The sequence below is a fragment of the Rattus rattus genome, chromosome Y, assembly GCF_011064425.1.
Source record: "Rattus rattus isolate New Zealand chromosome Y, Rrattus_CSIRO_v1, whole genome shotgun sequence".
Classification (NCBI taxonomy): domain Eukaryota; kingdom Metazoa; phylum Chordata; class Mammalia; order Rodentia; family Muridae; genus Rattus; species Rattus rattus.
Window position 1 is genome coordinate 1,626,890 of NC_046173.1, and position 27,164 is coordinate 1,654,053.

The following is a 27,164-nucleotide window of genomic DNA, read 5'->3' on the forward strand; positions in this document are numbered from 1 at the left end:
CCCACCCCATTAGATCTCTAAACTTGCTGGGGCCTCCAGTCTCTTGAGGGTTTAGGTGCATCTTCTCTGACTGAACTCAGATCTGGGAATTCTCTGCTGTATATGTGTTGGAGGCCTCCTCACAGCTGGTGTATGCTGCCTGGTTGGTGATCCAGGGTCTAAAAGATCTCAGGGGTCCAGGTTAATTGAGACTGCTGGTTCTCTTACAGGGTTGCCCTACTCTTCAGCTTCCTCAGCTTTTCCCTAATTCAACCAGAGGCGTCAGCAGCTTCTGTCTATTGGTTGGGTGCACATATGTGCATCTGACTCTTTCAGCTGCATGCCAGATCTTTCAGAGGCCAGTTGGGATAGGTCCCATTTTGTGTGGGCCCCATAGCCTCAGTAAGTATCATGCCTTGGGGCCTCCCCCTGAGCTGGATCCCACTTTGGGCCTGTTGCTGGACCTTCTTTTCCTCAGGCTTTTGTACATTTTTGTCCCTGCAGTTCTTTCAGACAAGAATTATGGGTCAGAGCTTTGGCCGTGGGATAGCTATATGCCATCCCTCACTTGATGCCCTGTCTTTCTGCTGGAAGTAGACCTATGAGTTCCCTGTCCCCACTGTAGGGCATGGGTCCAACCGTTTTGAGTCTTGACAGTCTCTCACTTTCCAGGTTTTTAGTACATTCTAGAGGGTCCACCCATCCTCTTTCATCCCAAGGTCACCTATTTCCATTCTTTCTGTTGGCCCTCAGGCCTTTTCCTCCACTCAATACTAGATCATGTTCACCTCTCTCCCAACCCTCATCCCCTTTCTTTCCCCTGTCCTGCCCTCCCAACCCCCTTGTGGTTGCTTTCTTCTCCCTCCCCAAGTGGGATTGAGGAGTCCTCACTTGGGCCCTTCAGTTTGTTCACCTTTTTACATTTATTTTTGGCTTATACCACTTATTAGTGAGAATATAACATGCATGTCCTTTAGGGTCTAAGTTAGTTCACTCAGGATGCCATTTTTAGTTCTAGCCATTTGACTGCAAAACTCAGGATGTCCTCATTCTTAATAGCTGAGTAATATTCCATTGTGTAAATGAACCACATTTTCTGTATCCATTCCTCTGTTGAGGGACATCTGGGTTCTTTCCAGCTTCTGGCTATTATACATAAGGCTGCGATGAACATAGTGGAGCATGTGTCTTTGTTATATGTTGGGGCATCTTTTGGGTGTATGCCCAAGAGAGGTATAGCTGGATCCTCAGGCAGTTCAATGTCCAATTTTCTGAGGAACCTCCAGACTGATTTCCAGAATGGTTGTACCATTCTGCCATCCCACCAACAATGGAGGAGTGTTCCTCTTTCTCCGCATCCTCGCCAGCATCTGCTATCACCTGAGTTTTTGACCTTAGCCATTCTCACTGGTGTGAGGTGAAATCTCAGGGTTGTTTTGATTTGCATTTCCCTGATGACTAAAGCTGTTGAACATTTCTTTAGGTGTTTCTCAGCCATTCGGCATTCCTCAGCTGTGAATTCTTTGTTTAGCTCTGAACCCCTTTTTTAATAGGGTTATTTGGCTCTATGGATTCTAACTTCTTGAGTTCTTTGTATATTTTGGATATTAGCTCTCTATCCGATATAGGATTGGTAAAGATCTTTTCCCAATCTGTTGGTTGCCGCTTTGTCCTAACAACAGTGTCCTTTGCCTTACAGAAGCTTTGCAGTTTTATGAGATCCCATTTGTCGATTCTTAATCTTAGAGCATAAGCCATTGGTGTTTTTTTTTTTCCAGGAAATTTTCTCCAGTGCCCATGTGTTCAAGACTCTTCCCCACTTTTTCTTCTATTAGTTTGAGTGTATCTGGTTTGATGTGGAGGTCCTTGATCCACTTGGACTTAAGCTTTGTACAGGGTGATAAGCATGGATCGATCTGCATTCTTCTACATGCTGACCTCCAGTTGAACCAGCACCATTTGCTGAAAATGCAATCTTTTTTCCATTTGATGGTTTTGGCTCCTTTGTCAAAAATCAAGTGACCATAGGTGTGTGGGTTCATTTCTGGGTCTTCAATTCTATTCCAGTGGTCTATCTGTCTGTCTCTGTACCAATACCATGCAGTTTTTATCACTATTGCTCTGTAATACTGCTTGAGTTCAGGGACAGTGATTCCCCTAGAAGTCCTTTTATCATAGTTGAGGATAGCTTTAGCTATCCTGAGTTTTTTGTTATTCCAGATGAATTTGCAAATTTTTCTGTCTAACTCTCTGAAGAATTGGATTTATATTTTGATGGGGATTGCATTGAATCTGTAGCTTATGTCTTTTTATAGGTGAGTTGAGTTCATTAATATTGAGAGATATTATAGACAGATGACTGTTGGTTCCTGTTATGTTTTTGTACATAGTTATGTGCTTATGATTTTCTTCTTTTGGTTTTGTTGGGAGATGTTTAATATCTTGTCTTTTCTTTGGTAGAGGTATCTTCCTTAGATTGGAGTTTTCCTTCTAGGATCCACTGTAGTGCTGATTGGTTGAAATATACTGTTTCAATTTGTTTTTTTCCTGGAATATTTTGGTTTCTCCATCTATGCTAATTGAGAATTTTTCTGGGTTTAGTAGCCTTGGGTGGCATTTGTGTTCTCTTAGGGTCTGCATGACATCTGACCAGGCTCTTCTGGCTTTCATAGTCTCTGTTGAGAAGTCTGGTGTGATTTAGTCCTTTTCCCTTGCAACTTTTTAATATTCTTTCTTTGTTCTGTGCATTCAGTATTTTGAGTATTATGTGATGAGAGCATTTTCTTTTCTGGTCCCATTTATTTAGTGTTCTGTAGGCTTCTTGTACCTTTATGGTCATCTCTTTCTTTAGGTAGGGAAAATTTTCTTCTATGATTTTGTTGAAGACGTTTTCAAGTTCTTTGAGCTAGGAATCTTCATTCTCCTCTATTCTAATTATTCTTAGATTTGGTCTTTTCAATGTGTCCTGAATTTCCTGGATGTTTTGAGTTATATTTTGAATTTTCTTTGACCATTTTGTCATTCTCTTCTATAGTTATCTTCTACACCTAAAGATTCTTTTCTTCTCTCTTGTATTCTGTGATTGATTCTTACATCTTTAATTCTAACCTCTTTCCCTAGGTTTTTTCCATTTCCAGGTTTGCCTCCATTTCTGTTTTTCTTTATTGTTTCTATGTCCTTTTAGGTCTTGGACTGCTTTACGAAATTCCTTTATCTGTTTGATTGTGTATTTCTTTTCCTTTAAGGCATTTATTTGTTTCCTCTGTAAAGGCTTCTACCTATTTACCTATGTTTTCTGTACTTCTTCATTGAGTTACATATATCTTCCTTAAATGATTCTATTTTTCTTCATGAGTTAGGAGTTTAGGTCATCTTCCTAATCTTCAGGTGTGTTGTGTGTATTAAGGGTTTTGCTGTGGTGGGAGAACTGGGTTCTGATGATGGCCATGTATATTGGCTTCTGTTGCTTATGGTCTTGTGTTTGCCTTTCTATCTGGTTATCCCTAGTGCTTGCTGGTCTGGGTGACTATGTCCAGAGTCTTCCTCTCTTGTCTCTGTGTTGCAACAGGTCCCCTGGTTGGCCTGTGGCCCTGGCTGTAGCAGACCTCCTTTGGGGCCTTCCAATTGGAGGGTATTCAGAGGAGCAGAGAAGCTGCTGATTTCTTGCTGCAGTACATCTCCTGGGAGGCCTTCAGACTTCTGGATCTTCAGAGGAGCAGTCAATGTGTTCTGTGTGAAGTTGTTATCTGAGGGGTTGAATGTTCTGTGATTTCTGTTTCCTTCTGTGTAGCTACAATTCAGGGAGGCTTTCAGTCTTTTCAATCAGTTGCCCTGCATGCCATAGTGCCCTGGGAGGTCTTCCAACTGTTGTGTCAATTGCTCAGTTGCTCTGTGTACAGAGAAACTCCTGGAATTCTTCAAGCTGTGGTTTCCTAGGAGCAGTAGATCTCCTGGGATGTCTCAGGATGTGGTACCAATGATTTGTGTTCAGTGATTCTTCTGGTATTCTTCAGAATGCCAAATGTTCTGAGTCCAGTGGATACTCAAATACTGAGTGTAGGGGATCCTCTGGTATGCCTCGGGATATATAGCTTTTTGGGGAGCAGAGTAACAAGCATTCTGTCCCACCCAAAAGGAGTAGTTGGAAGTGGATTGGTATTTGGTAGGTGGGAGGTTTGGGGAGATGGTGGATCCCTAAGTCCACTGGCCCTCAGCTGCTGCTGTGGGACTTTGGTGGGGAAGGGTTTTTACCAAATGCTGAGTGCGGTGGATTCATTGGTATGTCTCAGGATATAGCTTCTTCTGGGGAGAGGAAAGACATTGGATGTCATTCCTCAGGAACCATCCTCCTTATTTTTTCAAGATAGAGTTTTTCCCTGAGCCCGAGGCCCATTTATTTAGCTAGACTAATTAGCCATTGAGTCAAGAGATCCTCCTTCCTATATCTTCCTAGTAGTAGGTGGTCCATACACACAAGTATGATCTACCACACACAGTATCTTATTTTATTCTTATTAAAATATCTTAAGGTTTGAAATGTAAATAAATTAACCAATAAAATAAAAAATTTATATATATATATATGAAATAAATTGCAATCATCATTTCCCCTCATTCGTATTCTCTCCATTCCTCTAACTTCATGACCTCTTTCTCCCTCTTTGGAAAACAGATAGGCAAACAAGCCCCCCTCTGTCCCCAAACAACCAGGTTATTTAAAAGAGAATGGAGAAGAAACATACACACTCGGAGACACAATTACTCAAAACTTATTAGAGCGTAAAATTGGAAATCATGATATACAAGCAAAAGTCCAGTAAGAAAAAAAAAAGTACCCAAAGTAATTTGAAACAAAAATTTTACAGATATTCCACATACAGCATTTTATATTGGGGCTAGAGATCAAATGAAGGTCTTAATGTTTACAACAAGCATTTACTGAGTGAGCTATTTCCTTAACCTATTCTTTCATGTAATACCAAATTATTATGTTTCTGATTTCTGCATTATTTTTTTAAATTAGCTGTGGAAAGTTGTACTTTGGGGTTCATCTTGTGAGGCTGAACATACCCATTCCATCCAGGCTAACCCATTTAAATTCATAATATTGAAATTTCATTGAAAATCTTCATGCAGGATAAGCTGCATGAAGCTGTAGTGATTTCTCATAATCACAAGCTGTAGTGATTTTTATATTGTGGACATATTTGCATCATGGAATGGAATCATAATCACAAGTTGTAGTGATTTTTATAATGTGGACATATTTGCATCATGGAATGGAATATGTTGGATGATGTAGATAGTAGAAGAGGTTTACTTACCATACTAAATTTCCTCATTTCAGTGGCAACAAATAGCTCAGTGCTTACTTCATTATGGATGTATAGTAACAAAATCTTTTTAACAGTCTTCATTCTCCTACTCTTGCATTATGCAATTTAGGTATTTTCAAAGTCCTTTTGTGTTTATCCCATACTACTTTTTCAACCTTCTAATTCATATCACCCCTATAAAAGAGATAGCATCAGGAATATAGTCCCCAAACTGCATATGGAAAATTACTTATGAAGTTCTAGCAATGGGATTTCAGATTACTACTTTTGTTACATTTTCAATATTATGAAATGCTTTGTGAGAAATATGTAAGAATTCCTGTTGATAAGGTAAATTTGTAATGATTTTCTAAATTTAATTTTATTAATTTTTCTTATTTTCTATGTATGTTTCTTAATTTATTATAGTCCTTTGATTCACATTTTGGTGGCTTTAGTTTGTGATAGCTAATGTAAAGTTATGATTAATTCTTTAAAGCATATGAAAACATAATTAATACTACAAAAATGGAGATAGATTCTTTGAAAAAAACTCAGAACTGTTAATGTTTTTACCATAAGTAATCTTAGAACTTGGGCTAAGTAATTGGAGGGCATTTGAGTAGAGATGACTAATACTTAAGCTATTTCTCTATAATAGGGCCCATGTTTTCTTTACCATCATAATAATAAAAAATTCTCTTTATAGTTTTTCAGGATGCCTTTCATACATTCCCATTTGAACATCATCACACTCCTATGACATGCATGGCAGGTACTATTCTCCTCATTGAAAGAGGAGACAAATTCAGAGGTTAAATGGCTTGTCTAAGGTCACAAACTTAAGAGTACAACCTGATCTTTAAATTTGAGTTGCTTTGGGCTATCTATAATGAATGATATTTAATGTAGCTTAAGCCCACATTTAGTTTTATGTATATTAAATTATTCAATACATAATTTTTATATTACATTTTTCTTGTTTTTTAACCATCTTTTTCTCCATATCAGAGTTACATTTCAATATATGACTTTTCATCTGATTTTTTCTTATTATTTTATTTATATACATTCCAAATGTCCCCTCCCAGTACCCCATCCCAGAGGTCTTCACATCATTTGCCTTCCCTTTGCCTCTGAGAGGGTACTCCCCATGCTGCCCCATCCATATACCCCTTTCCCTGGGGCATCAAGTTTGTATAGGGTTAAGCACACCCTCTCCCACTGAGGCCAGACAAGGCAGTCTGCTGCTGCATATAACTGGCGGCCCTTGGACCAACCCCTGTATGCTCCTTGATGGTGGCTTGGTCTCTGGGGCCGTGGGGATCAGGGTCTTCCTACAGGGTTGCGAACCTTCAGTTCATTTAATCTTTTCCCTAATTCTTCCATAGGGGCCAAGACCTCAATCAATGGTAGGCTGTAAGTATCTGTATCTGTTTCAGTCAGCACCTTAGAGGCCTCTCAAGACTGCTGCTAGACTCCTGTGTTCAAGCACAGCAGGCATGACAATAGTCTAAGTGTCAGGGTTTTTGTACCTGCCCATGGGATGGACTCCAAGTTGGGCCCAGTCACTGGAAGTCCTATCCTTTAGTCTCTTCTCCCTTTCTGTCCCTGCATTTCCTCTAGAATTGTTTAGGAACAATTCTGGGTCAAAAAATTTGAAGGTGGGTGTGTGACCCCAGGCCTCAGCTGGGGGCCATGTCTGTGCTGCATGTGGTCTCTTCAGGTTCCATCTTTTTTCTTTTCTGGTCTCTTTTGTCTGGTGTTCTATAGGCTTCTTGTAAGTATTATAACCATTTCTTTTAGATTAATGAAGTTTTCTTCTACGATTTTGTTGACGATGTATCTGGCCCTTAGAATTAGGAATCCTCATTCTCCTCTATTCCTATTACTCTGTTCTTTTTATTTTGTCCCAAATTTCTTGAATGTTTTCAGTTAGGAATGTGACAGACACTTCTTTGACCGATGTTGTCAATATTTTCTGTGGTATTTTTTATTCCTGAGAGTCTCTCTTCCTTCTCTTGAATTCTGTTGGTGATGCTTGCATCTGTAGCTCCTAAATAAACTCTTCACTAAATTTTCCATCTCCAGGGTTTCCTCCATTTGTAATTCCCTTATTGTTTATATTTCCATTGTTTTGGGTCTTGGACCATTTTGTTCAATTCCTTCACCTGTTTTGATTTTATTTTCCTGTATGTCTTTAAAGATTTTGTTTCTTCTTTAAGAGTTTCTCCCCATTTGCCTATGCTTTCCTATATTTCTTTAAGAGAGTTATTTATATTTATCCCTAAAGGTCTCTATCATCTTCATGACATGGGATTTTAGATCTAAATCTTGCTCTTCAGGAGTGTTAGGATAACCACAGCTTGCTGTGGTAGGAGAACTGGGTTCTCATTGTGCCAAATTTCATTGGCTTCTGTTGTTTATATTCTTGCTTTTGCCTTTTGCCATCTGGGTTTCTCTGGTGTTAACTGGTGCCCTGGACTGGAGCAGACCTCTTTGGAAGAAGATATGGCTGTGAGACCTGGGTTAGAGCTGACCTCCTAGGAGACAGGCAGTACTGGCTCTGGTTATGATAGACCTTTTATGTCCCTAGTAAGGGCAGACTTCCTGAGAGACAAGCAGGTTTTGGGGTTAGGAGGTGGGCAGGCATGTCACTCTGCCACAGGTGTAGTGCCACAGGGCTAGGAGAAGGCTCAGGCAGAGCAGAATAGCTCCCATATCTACTATGCCCCATGGAGGGGTCCCAGCTAGGATGGGTATTTGTGTGTGAATCTCAACTGTGTCCCTGATTAGAGCATACCTCTTGAGAGACAGGCATGCAGTGAGCTTAGGAGGGAGGAGCAGGGAGTCAGGCATGTCTATCTATCCCTGGTCCCAATTTATGACTTTTAATCTGAATAAAATTTGCTGAATATCATATGATTGGCCAGTTTGGTGATACTACTTAAGTCATTTTATCTCAATGAATTTTCAGTGATTTACCCTTTTTACTTTCACTTCATAACTATACACTCAAATTAGTTTGGTATTTAATAATCTGAGAAGTTTCTGTGAGATTTGGAAGATTGGGTCTTGAAACAAAGAGCTGAAGGGGAACTACTTACTTGGTATTATTAGTGTAGGTCCCACTTTTGCTGTCCTTAACATCAAATTCCTAAAAGCTGAAGTTTCATTCATTTTACTATCCAAACAGATACCTTTTTCAGCCAGTTGTCTTTTGTCCTTAATTGTGTACCTTTCCCTGTGTACTTTCATTTATACCTTGAGTATTTATTTTAGTTTCAATAAAGATGATTTTTTTTTATTGCCAGCTATCACTGACTAGGATATAAGTAAGTTACTGCACAAGAACAAGTTAGAGTAAACAATTTTTTTTTACTGAATATTTTTTTATTTAAATTACATTTCAAATGTAATTCCCTTTCCTGGTTTCCCAGACATAAGGCCCCTATCCCATCCTCCTCCCCTTCCATAAGGGCATTCTCCTCCCCATCCCCCAACATTTCCCTTCACTGGGTGGGGGTGTTCAGCCTTGGCAGGATCAAGGGCTTCTCCTCCCTCTGGTGCCCAAAAGACCATCCTATGCTACATATGCAGCTGGAGCCATGGGTCTGTCCACGTATAGTCTTTGGGTAGTGGTTTAGTCCTTGGAAGCTCTGTTTGGTTGGCATTGTTGTTTTTATGGGGTTGCAGGCCCCTTCAGGTCTTTCAATCCATTCTCTAATTCCTCTAATGAGGGTCCTGTTCTCACCTCAATGGTTTGCTGCTAGCATTCGCCTCTGTATTTGTCATGCTCTGGCAGAGCCTCTAAGGAGAAGCTATATTAGGCTCCTGTCAGCATGCACTTCTTGGCTTCATCAATCTTATCTAGTTTGGGTAGCTGTGTATATATGGGCTGTATATCCAGATGGGGCAGGCCCTGGATGGCCATTCCTTCAGTCTCTGCTCCAAACTTTGCCTCCATATCCCTCCTAAGAATATTTTTGAAAACAATGTTCCTAAAATGATAAAATATGGTAAAGGGAAATGAAACATGAGAAATGTTGTGGTTTCTAAATTGCATTGCTTTGCTTGTTTTAAGATTTTCACTTAAGATTTTATTTAAGATTTTAACACAATAAGAAGTATATGTTTTGATACATTGAAATTTCTTTCCTAAATATTTTTCTTCTATGACTATCCCAAAGCTAAGGTTTTTAAATTTCATTAGTTACTTTTTGATACATACCCTAAAAGTGGATATTCATTATATATATAGGTGATAAATATTTTTAAATAGAAATTTCAAAACATTTACTTTATTTGAGATACATGTACTTACCTGGAAATTCTTTTTAATTTTAATTTTTAAGGAGCTGATGCAGTACACATGGATGGTGACCAGATTATTGTGGAAGTTCAAGAAACTGTTTTTTTATCTAATTCAGATGTAACTGTGCATAATTTTGTTCCTGATGATCCAGACTCAGTTATAATTCAAGATGTTATTGAAAATGTTCTTATTGAAGATGTTCACTGCTCAAATATTTTAGAGGAAACAGATATATCTGACAATGTCATTATTCCTGAGCAAGTGCTTGATTTAGATACAGCTGAAGAAGTGTCTTTAGCACAGTTTCCAATTCCAGACATTTTAGCTTCTAGTATTACATCAACCTCATTAACTATGCCTGAACATATCTTGATGAGTGAAGCTATACATGTGTCTGATGTAGGACACATTGAACAAGTGATTCATGATAGTCTAGTAGAAACAGAAGTCATTACTGATCCTCTGACAGCCGACATTTCAGAAATACTGGTAACAGATTGTGCTTCTGAAGCAGTCTTAGATTCCAGTGGAATGCCTCTGGAGCAGCAAGATGATACCAAAGTCAACCGTGACGATTATCTTATGATTTCTTGTAAGTCCTGAGCCACATGGCTATCAAAAGTATGTTTTGTTTTTGTTGTTTTGTTTTGTTTCAGACAGGGTCTCATGCTGAACTTGAGTGTGTGCCACAATGCCTGAATTATCAAGGCATTTTGTTTTGTTTTGTTTTGTTTTGTTTTGTTTTGTATGTGGATATACTTAATTGTTGCTATATGTATATTCAGGTTTACAAGCATAGTTGTATCCTTGAATGTGGAAGCCAGAAATTAGCATAGCTTTGATTATTCTACCTTTATTTTCTGAGACCAAGATCTCTCAGTATACCTAAGGTTAGCAATTCTACTAGACTTTATTACCACTTTTTATTGCCATTGCCAATAAACTTCAATAATTCACCTGTCTGACAGCACTAAGGATGTGAAAAAGGGAGGATCATGATTTTCTGAAGGTCTAGCTATGTTACATAGTAACACCCAATTTCAAAACAGTAAAAACAATTTCTTTTTTTTATTTTGACCAGTAAAATAATGTCTTTACATTTGTTCCCTGTGAACATCTTAAAATTTTATGGGTTTATTTTGTTCTGTTTTGTTTTAAATAAATTTTGTAGGTTTGGGGTATTACTTTTCCGTCTTCTTCTTATTTCTTTTTTGTCTTCTGGCATGCAGGCATATTTTAAAAATATAAACTATATAGTATTTCATAAGTCATTTCATGCATGTAGCTGTCACTTAGAATCACTTTATTCTCATATTGTTACATATGAGGCCATTTTCATTCGTATTATTGTTTTCTGCCAAAAAATTATGGCTAATAATGTGTTACTAATGTGGTGACAAAATACTATGACCAGAAGCAAGCAGGAGAGGAAATGATTTATTTGGCTTAGACTTCAGAACACTTTTTTAATCATTGAAAGAAATCAGGACAGGAACTCAAACATTCTGGAGGCAGAAGCTGATATAGAGGCAGTAGAGGGGTGCTGCTTGCTGGCTTTAAATATTTATCTTATATATATGAGTACACTGTCACTGACTTCAGACACACCAGAAGAGGGTATTGGATCCCATTACAGATGGTTGTGAGCCACCATGTGGTTACTGGGAATTGAACTCAGGACCTCTGGAAGAGCAGTCAGTGCTCTAACTACTTTAGACTTTTCTTATAGGACCCAGGACTACCAGCTCGGGGTTGGCCTCATTCACAATAAGCTGGGCCTTCTCATGTCTGCCTACAGGTGTAACTACAATCTGATCTTGTGGAGACATTTTCTTAAAGGTTCCCGCTTTTGAAATGATTTCAGTTTGTGTTGGCATAAAACTATCCTGCATAATAGTAAAACAAAAATTTTAGTAAGCAAATAGGTATATGAATCTGGTTTCTGGGTTTACAAAAATGAAGGCAGGGCATTGGGAAATTGATAAGATTTACAGACTAATAGAATGATCACTAGGTGTTTTATTGTTGTAGATATTACAAATTTTATTTCAAAATAACATGCATTTTTATTTATATGAAAATAAATAGGGCATATTGTATTTCTTTCATTAGTTAAAGTGATTCAATTATAAGCATGTGGTTATTTCATTTTAAAGTTTTTTAAAATAATAAGATAACATCTCAGCAAAGTTTCTTTTCATTGTTTCAACAAAGTCAAAAGTAGAGCTAGATATAGAGTCCTTATCTAGCAAGCACAAGGCCTGGATTCTGTTATCAGCACTGCAGGTTTTTTGCTTCATTTTTAAAGAACTTTATAATTTTTTAAATTATTAGTATATATGGATAGGTGTTTTGCCTGCATAAATGTCTGTGTACTGTATACTCTAGTGCCCAAGGAGGCCAGAAGTGTGTGGTCAAATCTTCATATTTTCTTTCACATGTAAATACATATATATGTGTTGTGTGTGTATACATATATGTGTGTTATATGGTATATTATGTATAAGCTATACAACATATTTTGTCTCTGTATGTATGTGTATACCAAATATACCAAATATACATACATGCATACATACATACATACATAAATACACACACACATATAGTATTTGAAACTGAACTACAAAGAAGAAAAAACAATGTCTAAAATGGGAAATTAGAGAAAGAAGTTTTAAGAGGATGAGGTGATAGGTGATTTGGAAGGAGAAAAATAGCTAGGAAGAAATGGGAGCAGCAGGAGGATAGAAAAGTGAAGGTATGAAGGTTTTGGAGATAACTTAATGTTTGGGAATACTTGTTCTCACCATGGTGACTCACAACCACCTGCTTAGGGGTTTCAGTACCCTCTTCTGATATCCGGCAGGTATACATCTACCTGGTGCAAATGTATTCATACCCATAAAATTAGTCTTTAAAATTTTAAAGGAGGTGGAGGTATGAAAGGAAAAGACAAAAGATACATATGAAATGCCACATTAAACTCATTTAATGATATTTTTAACTAAATTTAAAACATAAAAAAGCAGTTAAGTGGCATAATATCCATGTTGATAAGAAAGATAGTTTTAGAATTCACTGTAAGCAGTACTTAATGTCACTTTATATTTGCCTTTTAATGTTCACTTTTGAAATAACTACATTCATTGATATGAAATAATCCTAATTAGATAAATGAACTTTCAGAACTTTTAGTTGTTCGGAGATTTCAAAATCTTTGTCTCTGAATATAAACCACTTAAAATATGGTTTAAAATATGGCTTAAAAATCATTTAAAACTTTTAATATACTTGTCCTTAAGTATTTTTTGTGCTGAATTTAACACATTGTCTATTGTCTCTCCATTGTTACTTTTCTAATAATCATACTTTGATTTTTTTTAAAAGATGTCATTTGTTTATTTATAGAGAGTCATCTCCAGGGTAGTCTCAAACTCATTTTGTAGCAATTATTCCTCCTTTGCCTCAACTGGCCAGTGTTGGCATTGCAGATAATAGAATTCATTAGCAAAATTAAAGCAGTGGTAAGGATGAAACCCAAGACTTTGTTCATGTTAGGCAAGCACTCTTCCAAGACACATTTCTAAACTAAAATTTTCATAGAAATACGTGTGATTAAATTATATTCAAAGATAAATAATAGGTAGAGCCAAAAAATATTACTTTAAAGAGTACTGTTGACTGACTTTTTACCATGTTGGTATTTTTATTTATAGATGAGTAAATGAGAAAATATGCTCGTTTATTACTCCTCATGTTTTGGAGGTATATAACAGTTTAGATTGTTCTAAATCATTTTTTCTGTACTTATTTTTATACTATGTGGCTACATAGTATAGTGATACTACTATGTATAAGCTCCTGAATTAATTAAATTAAATTAAATTAATTAAATTCCAGTAGAGTCCTGAAAACAGGAAAATGTGTTTTGCTTCTAGTATTTTCCAGAAATCATCCAATTTTATTTGTACATTTCAGAGTATATTTCTAAGAAGAAACTTCATTTTAAAGATAAATTTACTTTATGTATTTCAGTATTTTGCCTTCTTTTCTCTCAAAGTGTATCTGTGTCTGTGTGTGTCTGTGTGTCTGTGTGTTTACATAACATAGTGTGCAGTGCCCATGGAGCTAGAAGAAGGCATCCCTTGGAATGAAAATAGTGGTGGTTGTGAGTGGTTCCCTATGTGGGTATTGGGAATCTTGGTCCTGTGCAAGAACAGCAAGTGTTTTTAGCCAGATCTCTAGACCCAGATAAAAAGGAATTTTCTTTGGAAATTTACCTAACAGTGTGTGTATGGTATGTAAGTTAGAAGAGGGGAAAGATGATAGAGGAGAATTCAACTTTTAGAAATCACTTCTCTCCTGTTATTGGTTCTAAGAAGCAAACTTAAGGTGTCAGACCCTAAAGCCATCTAGCCAGTCCCTCTTCATCTCTATTTAAAAAAAAGAAAAAGGAAGCCATATTTTGTTTTTATATCTACTATAAAGACTTATAATACATTTCCTATTTAGTGGATGATGCTGGCAAAACAGAGAATGAAGGTTCGTCTGAAGTTACCACGAATGCAGAGTCAGAAAGTGATCCTTATAAATTAAATGAAACATCTCCTGAAGTTATCAAGGTGTACATTTTTAAAGCTGACCCTGAAGAGGATGATGTAGGTAAGGAAGAAAACATTTAATTTATATGTGTGTGTTATAACAATTTACACTATTTATATTTTTTATAATAAAATTTATAAATGTGTATAAATATTTATATGTATTTTCTATATTATTAATGTGATTGATTCTTTGGGGTGGAGGGTTGTGTGTTTTTGAGGCAGGGTCTCCCATGTAGACCTGGCTGACCTGGAACTCACCTAATGTATACGAACCAGGTAGGATTCAAACGCCCAGTAATATGCTTGCCTCTGCCTCCTGAGTATTGGAATTAGAGCATGTGCCACCAGGCCCTGATATTACTTAGATTTTTCAAAGCTGTTTAGGTTGGAAATTTTGAAAGCCTCTTTGAAGATAACTTTAATATATTTGTAATATAATCTGCAGATACTATAAAAAGGAAACCTAGTAAATTAAATAAACCAAATTCCAAATTAATTTTTTAGTTTATTTTCTTTTAGGAGAAACTGTAGACATTGTGGAGAGTAAGACTGACAATGGCAATGAAGCTGAAGTCATTGATCAGAGTAGCAGCATTTATGTTCCCAGAGACAACGTTTATATGCCAGTCAGTGATTCTCAGAAGGAAGAAGAAGATACTAGTAAGTAGATGGCTTACTTTGAATGGAGATGATTTTGTTTCTATAAACTATAATTCTTTTCAAGCAAGCAGTACTACAACAGCTCTGCGTAGGGATTATTATGCTACCATATAAAAAAGGATATCAGTATTCTTTTTTCAAGAAAGGATGTGTATTTAACTATTTGTTTGAATTCTAAAATTTTGCCATTAAGTAAACTTTTTATAGTTGGTTATTTTATTTATTTACGTTTCAAATATTATCCCCCTTTCCAGTTTCCCCTCCAAAACCTCCCTATTCCCTTTCCCTCCCCTCTAGGAAAGTGCTTCCCCACTCACCCTCTCCAGCCTCAGTGCCCTAGCAACCCCTACACTAGGGCATTGAGCTTCCACAGGACCAAGGGCCTCCCCTCCCATTGATACTAGGTAAGGCTGTCCTCTGCTACATAAGCAGTTGGAGCCATGGGTTGCTCCATGTGTACTCTTTGGTTGATGGTTTAGTTCCTGGGAGGCCTGGTTGGTTGATATTGTTGTTCTTCCTATGCAGTTGTAAACCCCTTCAACTCTTTTATTCCTTCCCCTAACTCCCCCACTGGGGTCCCAGCGCTCAGTCTGATGGTTGGCTGTGAGCATTGGTCAGGGGACAGCTAAACCAGGCTTCTGGCAGCAAGAGCTTCTTGACATCAGCAATTCTGTCTAAGTTTGGTGTCTGTAGATAGGTGGGGCAGTCTCTGGATGGCCTTTCCTTAGGTCTCTGTTTCACTCTTTGTCCTCGCATTTCTTTAGACAGGAACAATTATGAGTTAAAATATTTAAGATGAGTGGGGTACCCATACCTCAACCAGTGACCATGCCTTTACAGGTCTTTTCTCCCCTTTGTTGGGTATTTCAACTATGGTTTATCCCCACTGGGTACTAGAAACATCTTGGGTCCCTGCCATCTGGGACTTTCTAGGAGCTACCCCCAGTTCTCCCTCCCTAATGATACATACCTCCTTTCAAATTCTGACCCTCTGTGGTTCTCCCCCATCTCCTTCCTTTTCCGAACTGGCCTCCTTTCCCTTCCCTTTCCTGTCTCCTTCCCAGATCCCTCTTTGCCTCTGCTTCCTGGGGATTATTTTCTTCCCCCTTCTGAGTTAGGACTGCAGCATCCACACATTGGTGTGATCTTCTTTCTTCTCTGGTTTCATATGGTCTTCTCTGGTTTCATATGAATCATGGGTATTCTGAGCTTCTTTTTGCCTTATATCCACTTATCAGTGAGTGCATACCATGTGTGTTCTTTTATGACTGGATTAACCTCATTCAGGATGATATTTTCCAGTTCCAACCACTTGCCTATGAATTTCATAAAGTCATTGTTTTTGATAGCTGAGTAATATTCCATTGTGTAGATGTACCACATTTTCTGTATCCATTCCTCTGTTGAAGGGCATCTGGGTTCTTTCCAGCTTCTGGCTATTATAAATAAGGCTGCTATGAACATAGTGGAGCACGTGTCTTTGTTGTATGTTGGAGCATCTTTTGGGTATATGCCCAGGAGAGGTATAGCTGGGTCCTCAGGTAGTTCAATGTCCAATTTTCTGAGGAACCTACAGAATGATTTCTAGAGGGATTTGTACCATTTGCAATCCACCAACAATGGAGGGTGTTCCTCTTTCTCCATAATCAACAGCATCTGCTGTCACCTGAGATTTTATCTTAGCCATTCTGACTGGTATAAGGAATCTCAGAGTTGTTTTGATTTGCATTTCCTTGATGACTAAGGATGTTGAACATTTCTTTAGGTGCTTCTCAGCCATTCGATAATCCTTAGCTGAGAATGTTTTGTTTAGTTCTGTACCCCATTTTTAATAGGGTTATTTGGCTCTCTGGAGTCTAACTTCTTGAGTTCTTTGTATATATTAGATATTAGCCCTGTATTGGATATAGGTTGGTAAAAATCTTTTCCTAATCTGTTGGTTGCCATTTTGTTCTATTGACAGTGTCCTTTGCTTTATAGAAGCTTTTCAATTTTATGAGGTCCTATTTGTCAATTGTTGATCTTAAAGCATAAGCCATTAGTGTTTTGTTCAGAAAAATTTCCCTTTTCCCTATATATTCAAGGCTTTTCCCCACTTTCTCTTCTGTTAGTTTCAGTGTATCCGCTTTTATGGGGAAGTACTTTATCCACTTGGACTTGAGCTTTGTACAGGGTAATAAGAATGGATCGATCTGCATTGTTATACATACTGACCCCCAATTGAACCAGCACCATTGTTGAAACTGCTGGGTTTTTTTTTTCCCCCACTGGAAGGTTGTGGCTCCTTTGTCAAAGATCAGGTGACCATAGGTATGTGCATTTTTATTCTGAATCTTCAATTCTATTCCATTGTTCTTCCTGTCTGTCTGTATACTAGGGCCCTACTTTTTTTTTTTTTTTTTTTTAATCACTATTGGTCTGTAGAACAGCTTAGCTTGAAATCAGGGATGGTCATTCCCTGGAAGTTCTCTTATTGTTGAGGATAGGTTTTTTTGCCTTTCCAGATGAATTTGAAAATTGCTCTTTCTATCTCTGGGAAGAATTGAGGAGGAATTTTGATGGGGATTGCATTGAATCTATAGATTGCTTTAGGCAAAATGAACATCTTTACTATATTAATCCTGCCAATCCATGAGCATGGGAGATCTTTTTATCTTCTAAGGTCTTCTTGGTTCTTTTTTCAGACACTTAACATTTTTGGTGTTTAAATTTGTTTTAAGCAAAAAAAAAAAAAACAAATAGAAATCAAGACATGATGGCATACACTGTAATCCTAGCACTTGCAAGGCTGAAATAGGGGAATTGTGAGTGGCAAATTGAATTTCAGAGTAGCCTGGTATTATTAAGTAGGATTTGTCTCTTGAAAAAATCAAATAAAATAAATTATTAAAAAATAAAGGTAGAGGGATGGGGATTTAGCTCAGTGGTGGAGCGCTTGCCTAGCAACCGCAAGGCCCTGGGTTCCCCAGGTCTGGAAAAAAAAAAAAAAAGAAAAAAGAAAGGTAGAATGTAATCCATTTTTATTAAATATTTTTTATTGAATAAGATAATTTATTTTTTGCTGAGATTATAGTAAACAAAAGGTAATTTGTGTATAGATGTGGCTGAAATAACAAATGTTTTATATAGAAGTAATTGTAGGAGATGAAGATGCTGGTGACACAGCTGCAGATACTTCTGAGCATGAACAACAGATGGATGACAGTGAAATAAAAGCAGCTTTCCTGCCTATTGCATGGGCAGCAGCTTATGGTAAGTAATGGCTTGAACATTTAATACTTAATATTTAGTTATTATTATTTGAGTTATAGTGTACATGAATGTGAGGATGGATATGAATGTGGATGCACAGTGTGGATATACACTCATGTATGTAGAGACAGTTGTGTGGCATTAGTCTTGGGGAGATGCTAAGACACGTCTAGTTATTCCAGATAGGGAAACAAATGACAAAAACCAAAGTTCAACTTGGTGAGCCCTTGAGTTTATTGAAGTTATTTTTAGGAATCTGGGGTTACTTACAAGAACAGAAATGATCCAAAGACAGCTAGCTGCATTGCTAGAACCTAACCAAACATGGCAAATGAAGATATTACTGTGTAAACATTTGGACAAGTTGAAGATTGTTCTAGGCAATTCAGGTAGTATTTCTTAGTTCTAGGTAGCAAGCCGTTCTGAACTTCTTCAAGGCCTCTTAGCTTGTCTGACAGTTCTTTATGCCTTTCCTACTGCTTACTTAAATATGTTTAAGGAGAAGGGGATAATCAGTTTCTGCAACTTCCTTAAGCTTTTGCTTTGTGTACTTCCTGAGCTTCACAAGCTTCACCTCAGTAAACAAAGTTTTGCCTCTGTTTAAAACATCCCATGTCTTAGCAAACCTCTCTAAGATAGAAACTGCTTCACAATGGAGACCAAAGGACATTCTTTTGTATTATTTCTCAGGAGCCACAATCTACCTCATTTTTTCAGACAGTGATTTTTCTTTGGCCTGAAGCTCACTAGGCTAGCTGGCCAGGAATCTACCTGTCCCTCCTTTCCCAGTACTAGGATTACAAAATTTACCTCTGCATTCAGCCTTAAAAAAAAAAAGCAGCCAAAAACTTGTTTCAGCTTCAAACTCTCATCCTCATGCAAGCATTGTATCAACTAAGTAAGCTGTCTTTCCAGCCTCTTGGGTATATTTACTAAGAAATGGTTTCTGATATCTTAATATTTTACAAATACATTATTTTTTAAATACAGTAAGTGAATACAAAATAGGGAACTTAGAATATATAGTTCAAAATTTTCTTTAATTTTACTTAATTAAAATCATACATAGTCTCTACCTGGAGTTTGCTTTCTTTTGTGTTAGCTTATAACTTTACAGTTTTGGCAAACTGCCAAAATATGATGTTAGGTATTTTTCCCATAGTTTTCAACTAAATGTGTTTTTAATTCCATTTCCTAAAAAAGAAATTTTTGACATTATCAATTGGATCTGTCTTTTCATTGTTGTGGTAGTTAATAAATAATTCCTAACATCTTGTAATACTGTATCATGTTTTTTATGTACCTTGTTAGATAATAATTCTGATGAAATTGAAGAGCAGAATGTCACTGCAAGTGCTGTCTTGCACCAAAATGAGTCTGGTGGCCTTGACAGAGTACATAAACAAAAAGCAAAAAAGAAAAAAAGACCTGAATCCAAACAGTACCAAACAGGTAAGGAAGAAATAATCCCATTGTGTAGAGTCTTCTAAAATTGTATGAGGAAACACTGTTACCATTCGTAAGGGTATAATGATGGTTTTTGGTTTAGGGTTTTGTTTTGTTTTGTTTTTGTTTTGTTTTCACTGCTCAACTTGACGTAGTATTGTGCATTTGAATTTGAAAATACAAGTTTGCATTCACTGATAGTCATGAATAGCTTGCTTTGGTAAAAAACTAATAGACTGTAGATTAAACATTAAGGAAAAATAACTCTGATTTTTTTTAAAAGCCAGAAATGTGTTATCCTTTTTTAATGGCATCTCACATTTTAGCCAAGACTAACCTCAAACTATTGGCAGTCCAACTTCCTCAAAGAGCTCTCATACTTTATTAGTTTGCTTAATGTGAAACTAAAACATTCTTTTCTTTCTTTGTTCTACTATTTCTATGTTTTGAAGACAAATTCTTCCTATTCAGGTTAAGCTGGCAATGAATTTGTGATCCCCAGCCTCTCTCCCCTCAATACTTGCACTTCTGGGCCTTTACTACCACCATAGTATTTAAACATGCGTATCTTAGAGGAGAGCAGTTTAATTGTTAACAAAATGTGTCTCTTCTCTGAATTGATTTTGAGATGTGTATTTAGGGAGTTTATAGCTGTTTGTATTATGTTTTTATAAGCACTGTTGAAGAATGCCAAAGATTACTGAAAGTTCAGGTTATAGTGAACCTAACTAAATATTTAGCTTTACTTGCAAATTATTTTCTACAAGTCTCTAATTTGATAAAGCTTTGTTAATTTTTTTTTAATTGGAAGGGATGAAATTAACCCTGTCATAGTGGGTCAAGTTCTTTCCTTATTGTTGAAAATCAGTGAAAAGAATGTTAAAAACTGATAAAGTTCAGCAAATGTATTTTAAAGTTAATGAAGATATAAAAAAGGAATGTAGTTTAATTATTTGCTTGTCTCTTTCCCCTTTTTTAGCAATAATTGTTGCTCCTGATGGACAGACTTTAATAGTCTATCCTTGCATGTTTTGTGGAAAAAAATTTAAGACCAAAAGTTTTTTGAAAAGACACATAAAAAACCATCCTGAATATCTTGCTAAGAAGAAATACCACTGTACTGACTGTGATTACAGTACCAACAAGAAGATAAGCTTGCATAATCACATGGAGAGCCACAAGCTAACCATTAAGACAGAAAAGACAACAGAATGTGATGACTGTGGGAAGCATCTTTCTCATGCTGGGACTTTGTGTACTCACAAAAAAGAAAAAGAAAAAGTCAGCAAAACATATAAGTGTAAGTTCTGTGACTATGAAACAGCTGAACAGACATCATTGAATCACCATCTTTTGGCAGTCCACAGCAAGAAATATCCTCACGTTTGTGTAGAATGCGGCAAAGGTTTCCGTCATCCATCAGAGCTCAAAAAGCACATACGCGTTCACACTGGAGAGAAGCCTTATCAGTGTCAGTATTGTGAGTACAAATCTGCAGACTCTTCTAACTTGAAAACACATATAAAAACTAAGCATAGTAAAGACATACCACTGAAGTGTGGCATCTGTCTCCTGACTTTCTCAGACACCAAAGAGGCTCAGCAACATGCTCTTATACACCAAGAAAGCAGAACACATCAGTGTTCATATTGCAACCATAAGAGTTCAAACTCAAGTGATTTGAAGAGACATATAATTTCAGTTCATACAAAGGACTATCCTCATAAGTGTGACATGTGCAGCAAAGGGTTTCATAGGCCTTCAGAACTCAAGAAGCATGTGGCTACCCATAAAAGTAAAAAAATGCACCAATGTAGACACTGTGACTTTAAGAGTCCAGATCCATTTCTGCTAAGTCGCCATATTCTCTCAGTTCACACAAAGAATGTTCCATTTAAGTGTAAGAGATGTAAAAGGGATTTCGACAACAATGTGAGCTTCAAAAGCATATGAAGACCCACAGTGGCCGGAAAGTGTATCAGTGTGAGTACTGTGAATATAGCACCACAGATGCCTCAGGCTTTAAGCGGCATGTTATCTCCATTCATACAAAAGACTATCCTCACCGCTGTGAGTACTGCAAGAAAGGATTCCGAAGACCCTCTGAAAAGAATCAGCACATAATGCGGCATCATAAAGAAGTTGGCCTGCCCTAAGTGTACATCCTAACTTAGGGGAATTAATTTTTAAAATCAGTCATTCTTCTTCACATCAAATATGAATTTGTTCAGTGAATATAAAATGGTATTGCTCCTATTTGACTTTGTTTTATTAAATAGGGTATTCTTCTATATATCCTGTACAGACTTATGAAGTGACAGAAACAAAATTTTCTTTACCAACATAATCCAATTCTGTATTGAATTTTTAGTCTTAGAAGCCTAACTATCATATCTTACTTATCTTGGTGGTACTTTTCTAAGAAAAAATAATATAACATGAAAAGTAACTTTGACACAAAATATGCATGTTAAAGATATTGCTAACATAAAAAGGAGAGGTTTTCCTGATATGCCATACTATGAGAATAAGGAAGTAATTTCCTTGACTTAATATCTTCAGATTTTCGACAGTGCAACTCTTATTTGAGTGTCTACCATGACTGATAAGATGTTGACTAGATTTGGGGTTAGTTTTCATTTTTGTTTACTCATCATTTTCATTTGGCTTGTTGTATTTATTTTTTCCTCCTATATAACAGAATTTATAAAAATCTTAAAGAAAATTTTTGCTTTTCCTTGTTTTGCAATGTTTTGTAGTTTGTCTTACATTTTTGGTCTATAAATAAGGACTACTGTAGATTAAGTTTTGCAGATTTGTAGAACTTTGTTGTGGCTTGTAGAGTACTTTATAAGTTTGACATTAAATTGCAATTTAAATGTTAGGTATATATGTTTCTTCCTTAAAACAACAAACCTTTAATGAAATTATTTAATTTACAATAACCTGAAAAACCCAGAGATATATGGTATCATTTGTATACTTGGTATTCAGAAAAACTAAAACTCCGGTGGAGAATTAGAGGGAAAATAAGGAGCTTAGTAAAAACAATGGTATTCTCCTTAACCTTGGTAACTGAAAAGCAGAAGTTATACCATTTTTATAGATAGAATATTTTAATACAGTTTCAGCATTGTACTTGAATTTTTCTGGAAAGAATTGATATACAGCTCTTTATTTTTCTTTAAATCTTGTCTTTAATGAAAAAGGAAGCATGGAGGCAGTTATGACATCATTTTACAAACTTCATAACTTCTGTTAGAATATAGAATTGGCAATTTTAGCCAGTCTTTTATTTTTCTTAGCTTGTTTTTTCATTTGGTAACATCTATATTGGTGTTCACTAGAAAATAGTAATTGGTTGTTTTAATTTTTGAGATGTAACATTTTTAAGGCATTCATATAAGACATAAAATGAATCCAGCTCATTGGATTTAACCATTAGAAATTTTGAAGAAAATGTTTATTCTGTTCCTTTAATAATCCACTGGTATGTGGGAAGAAATAAAGCAGCACCCTTTTCTCTATGGTACTTCATATTCTGCTTCTGCTGCTACTTTTTTTTTGTGCCAGTGATACTTATACTCAGATGTTATATTCATAGGATTAGAACTCTTAACTAATTGATGCTTGATGTTCTCTGAAATATGCTAGGTTTAAGTTCAGTACTAAAATATTTAGATACATAGGAACACAGTTATTGCTAAGCAAAGGTCAGACTGGATTTTGAAACCTCCTCTACCTTCCAACACCTGTGTTTATCCTCTTCAGAATTTAGTTGCTATTCTCTGTACTGTTCTGTAAAACTCTGTTCTTTATATCTAAGAAACTGTTCATTTTGCTTTTTCCTGAAGTAATATAAAAGTGTATGCTTAGGTAAAATCTTAACTATAAAAATTTAAATAAACTTGAAGTTTATTTAAATAAACACTTAATTTAAATAACACTTTAAACTTGTATTTTTCATACTCAGGAAATTAATTTATTTTTAAATGATATGTAATAGACTTTTGAAAAGTAATAATTAAAAGTTTGGTAAAGTAAATGTGATATATTTACATAGAAATGAATCATACTTATATTATTTATATGACAGTATTTTTTTATTTTTTAAATGATTTCCAAAGCTAGAAGACTTGTTCTAGCCAAAACTTTATAAAAAAATACAAAGTCTTAAAGTAAATGAATTTGAAATTTGAAATTGCCTGTTAACTATTCCATCTTACTTGTACACATTGTGAAATACAACAAAATGCTTAAAAGAGATGATACTGTAAATGTGTACTTGAGAGTAACATACAGAAATAAAATAAGATTATTTTCCTGTTAATAAGTGTTTATTATATTTCATACCAAGCAGTAACAACACTTTTTGGGCCAAAAGTGCATCATTTTTGAAAAGTATATTTTTTGTGTGTGTTTGCCAGGCAGAGCATGCATGTAAAGGTCAGGGGACAACTTGTAGTTTGTTTGGTTTTTTTTTTTTTTTTGCCATTGTTATTTTTTAATTTATTTTATTTGTTTGTTTGTTTCTGGAGACTAGGTTTCTCTGTGTAGTGTTAGCTGTCATAACACTCATTCTGTAGATCAGGCTGGCTTTGAACAACCTGCCTCTGCCTCCAGAGTTACAGAGGGTAAATTGTAAGAATAAATTCTCTGTGTCTATTTTTGGGTCCCAGAGAAATTTGTCAGAAGTGTCCCAAATCATGTCCCAAATCACAGAAGAAAAGCATCCTTTTCTAGATGATGGGGGCCTGGTAGGGCAAGAAGAAGCTTCCTTGTACACTGGTGTGGCTTTCATAGTAAAAGTAGACAAAGCAGGAAGCTTTGTAGTGACAACCAATGGAACAGGAAAGACAAGAGGTCAGAGCAGGTAGAGAAAACAACTGGAGAGGTGCAAGTGTTTTAGTAAGTAGAATTGCCTGTGTGATAGGTCTCAAAGAACATAGTAGGGATATGCCCATAGGCAGTAGTGCAAAAGGGTGTGGATTAGACATGCTCTTGTGGTGGGCATCCCAGAAGGGTGTAGCAGGGAGAGAGGACACTTACTGAGTAGGTGAGGAGAGATGGAGTTAGATAAGTTGAAGGGAAGAAGCAACTGAAGAAGTAAACTGCCAAATCATATTTGGTGAGTAGATCCACTCCTAGTTTGGGCACCAGATAAATTTAGAAAAAAGAAATACAAAAAGAAAGGAAAGTACATGACTGCTCCTAGGTATGGTGTACAAGAAAGTTTATTGTAGATAAAAGGAAGAGCATAACCAGAGGCAGGGACATCTTGGTAAGTTTAGAGTAGTCATGACCCTGAACCATGTGGGGAAAAGGGGAGGGCAAGGAAGGTAGAGGAACCAAGTACAGCAGCCAGGAGGACAAAGGCACAGAAAATACAAAAAAAGAATGAATAACCAAATTGTCTGGTGCGTGCATGTATGTGTGTGAGTGTGTGCAAGAGCCTCTGGGGAAAGGGCAGCCCAACCCCTAGGCAAAAAAGTTCAAAATGTCAATGTGAGCTAACAGATAGGGACTGAGGGATGCTGAGAGAACCTAGAGGCTAGGTCTATTTTGATATGTTAAATAGGCATCTCAGCCTCTTGTCCTGTGTTTGAAGCAGGATCTGGCTTGTACATTTAATATATTTTCTGCTTTTCTTTCTTGTATTCTGTACCATTCCCCTGTGATACGGAACGTAACAGTTCTGCACCCTCAAGACCAAGTTCTCAGACCAAAGATTAATTATTTGCCTCAGAGGAACAAAGGGTAGGGAATAAGAAAAAAATATATATATAAATGACTGGAGATGGAGGAGGAGGGAGAAGGAGTATTTGTCCCAGAAGGGAGCAGGACAAAGGATTACTTCTGGGTAAAAAAAGGAGACAGACATGACCAAGGGCAAATGGCACTGTATAAAGGTATAAGGGGAAACCCTATGTTAGGATGAAGTGTTTAATTTTAACAGGACATGTTAATTAGGTGAGCCAAAGAGGTTTTTTATTGCTGGACTTCAGTAATTTGATAACTCTGGCCCTTGCTAATCAGCCTTGGGAGGGGGAAGTGTCCAAATAAGGGATCTTGGTGGCTAGCTTTGGGAATGTAATCTAATGGTTTTTAACAAGGCAGAGGAAATGGGGAGAAGGGCACGGAATGCCAGAGCCATGCTCAAGTTCAAGCTGTATCGAGAACCAGAGCCATGTTTGCCATGCTCAAACCAGTTAGAGACCCTTCACTCTACAGTTTTTAAATTGATTTATTAATTATTTTGTATGGTTGTTTTGCCTGCATGTGTGTCTGTATAGCATGTGCAATGAAAAGTGCAGATCCCCAGAACCTAGAGTTACAGGGAATTGCTTGCTGCTATATGGATGCTAGGAATTGAACCAGTGTACTCTGGAAGAGCCACCAGTGTTCTTAACCACTGAGACCCCCAACTGTGTATGTTTATAAATTAGGTAGTTTTACAATTATCATTTCTTACTGTGTAGTTCTAGTGTTAATAGCCATAATCTTTGTTATCCTCTATATCTGCTATTATATTGCCATATCATAAGAACTTCACAATATCTATCTCTAGTTCTGAGCAGTTGTCAAATATTTTATTTGTGTTCATGATACAATCTCTGAATATTGACTGCTGTAATTTACTAATTTACTGTGTAGACTACAGTAATCATTATCCACATCTTAAACTTTTTTCAAAAAACTTTATTTTTACCTATATGGTTATGTTGATTTGTGTTCTTAGTTACTGAAAAGTAACAGATTTTATTTTTTACTTTTATTTTATTTATATATGTGATTATCTGCAGAAAAAGAGGGGATAAGGAATGAGACCATATTCATGCCTCATGCCTGTGGAGACCCAAAGATACCAGATCTTCTGAAATAGGAGTTACAGACTCTTCTGAGTCAACATACCACATGGGTTTTAGGAACTGAACCTGGTTTCTCAGCAGGAACACCTAGTGCTCTTAACCACTGAGCCATCTTTCCATCCACTTAAAGCAATTTTTGGTATAATGCAAAGGATGATGTTTTCATGAGCTAGGAGCCTAGATTCTTCAGAATCACTTCACAATCCTGAAACATGGACCAGAGGATAGAGCATCTTAGCTAGCCTGAGTTTGATCCGAGGGATAAGTCATGTATAAAAGGAGAAAACTGACATTGGAAAGTTGTGTTCTGGGTGCTGCAAGTACACATAGAGACACCATAATTAATTAATTAATTAATTTAGGCAGAACCTTTCAAAATGTTAGTTTATAAACATACCACTCAAAAGGTTAGGATGGGGCTCAATTGTAGAATTCTTGCCTGGCTCCTGCACTGTTGTAGGTTTTAACCCCTAACACTGAGGGAAACCAAAGAAAAAAGATATATTAGTTGATGATGTCTTTGCTTTTAAAGAAGCTAAAGATGCAATATGTTTTGCAAACAGAGTCTATGAGCAGATGTGCTGATACACTAACAAGCATGTAAATGTTATATATGGAAGAACTTCACTGTGTTGTCTTTACTTGAATGTGTGCTCAGGTTGTCAGTTACATAAAACCCTTCATGGATTTTACCCTTCATGGATAAATAGATGGAACTAGAAAA

At 36.5% G+C, this 27,164-nt stretch overlaps 1 protein-coding gene across 1 annotated transcript; it reads left to right on the plus strand.

Moving 5' to 3' along the window:
- The first annotated feature begins 4,308 nt into the window (after positions 1 to 4,308).
- LOC116889604 (zinc finger Y-chromosomal protein 2-like) lies at positions 4,309 to 21,727 on the plus strand. The gene is given in 9 exon segments (XM_032890535.1): positions 4,309 to 4,331; positions 9,636 to 10,201; positions 14,122 to 14,271; positions 14,733 to 14,873; positions 17,972 to 17,990; positions 17,992 to 18,125; positions 19,437 to 19,577; positions 20,551 to 21,480; positions 21,483 to 21,727. Coding segments are annotated over 8 exon segments (2,295 nt in total). The 5' UTR covers positions 4,309 to 4,331; positions 9,636 to 9,666.
- The last annotated feature ends 5,437 nt before the right edge of the window (positions 21,728 to 27,164 follow it).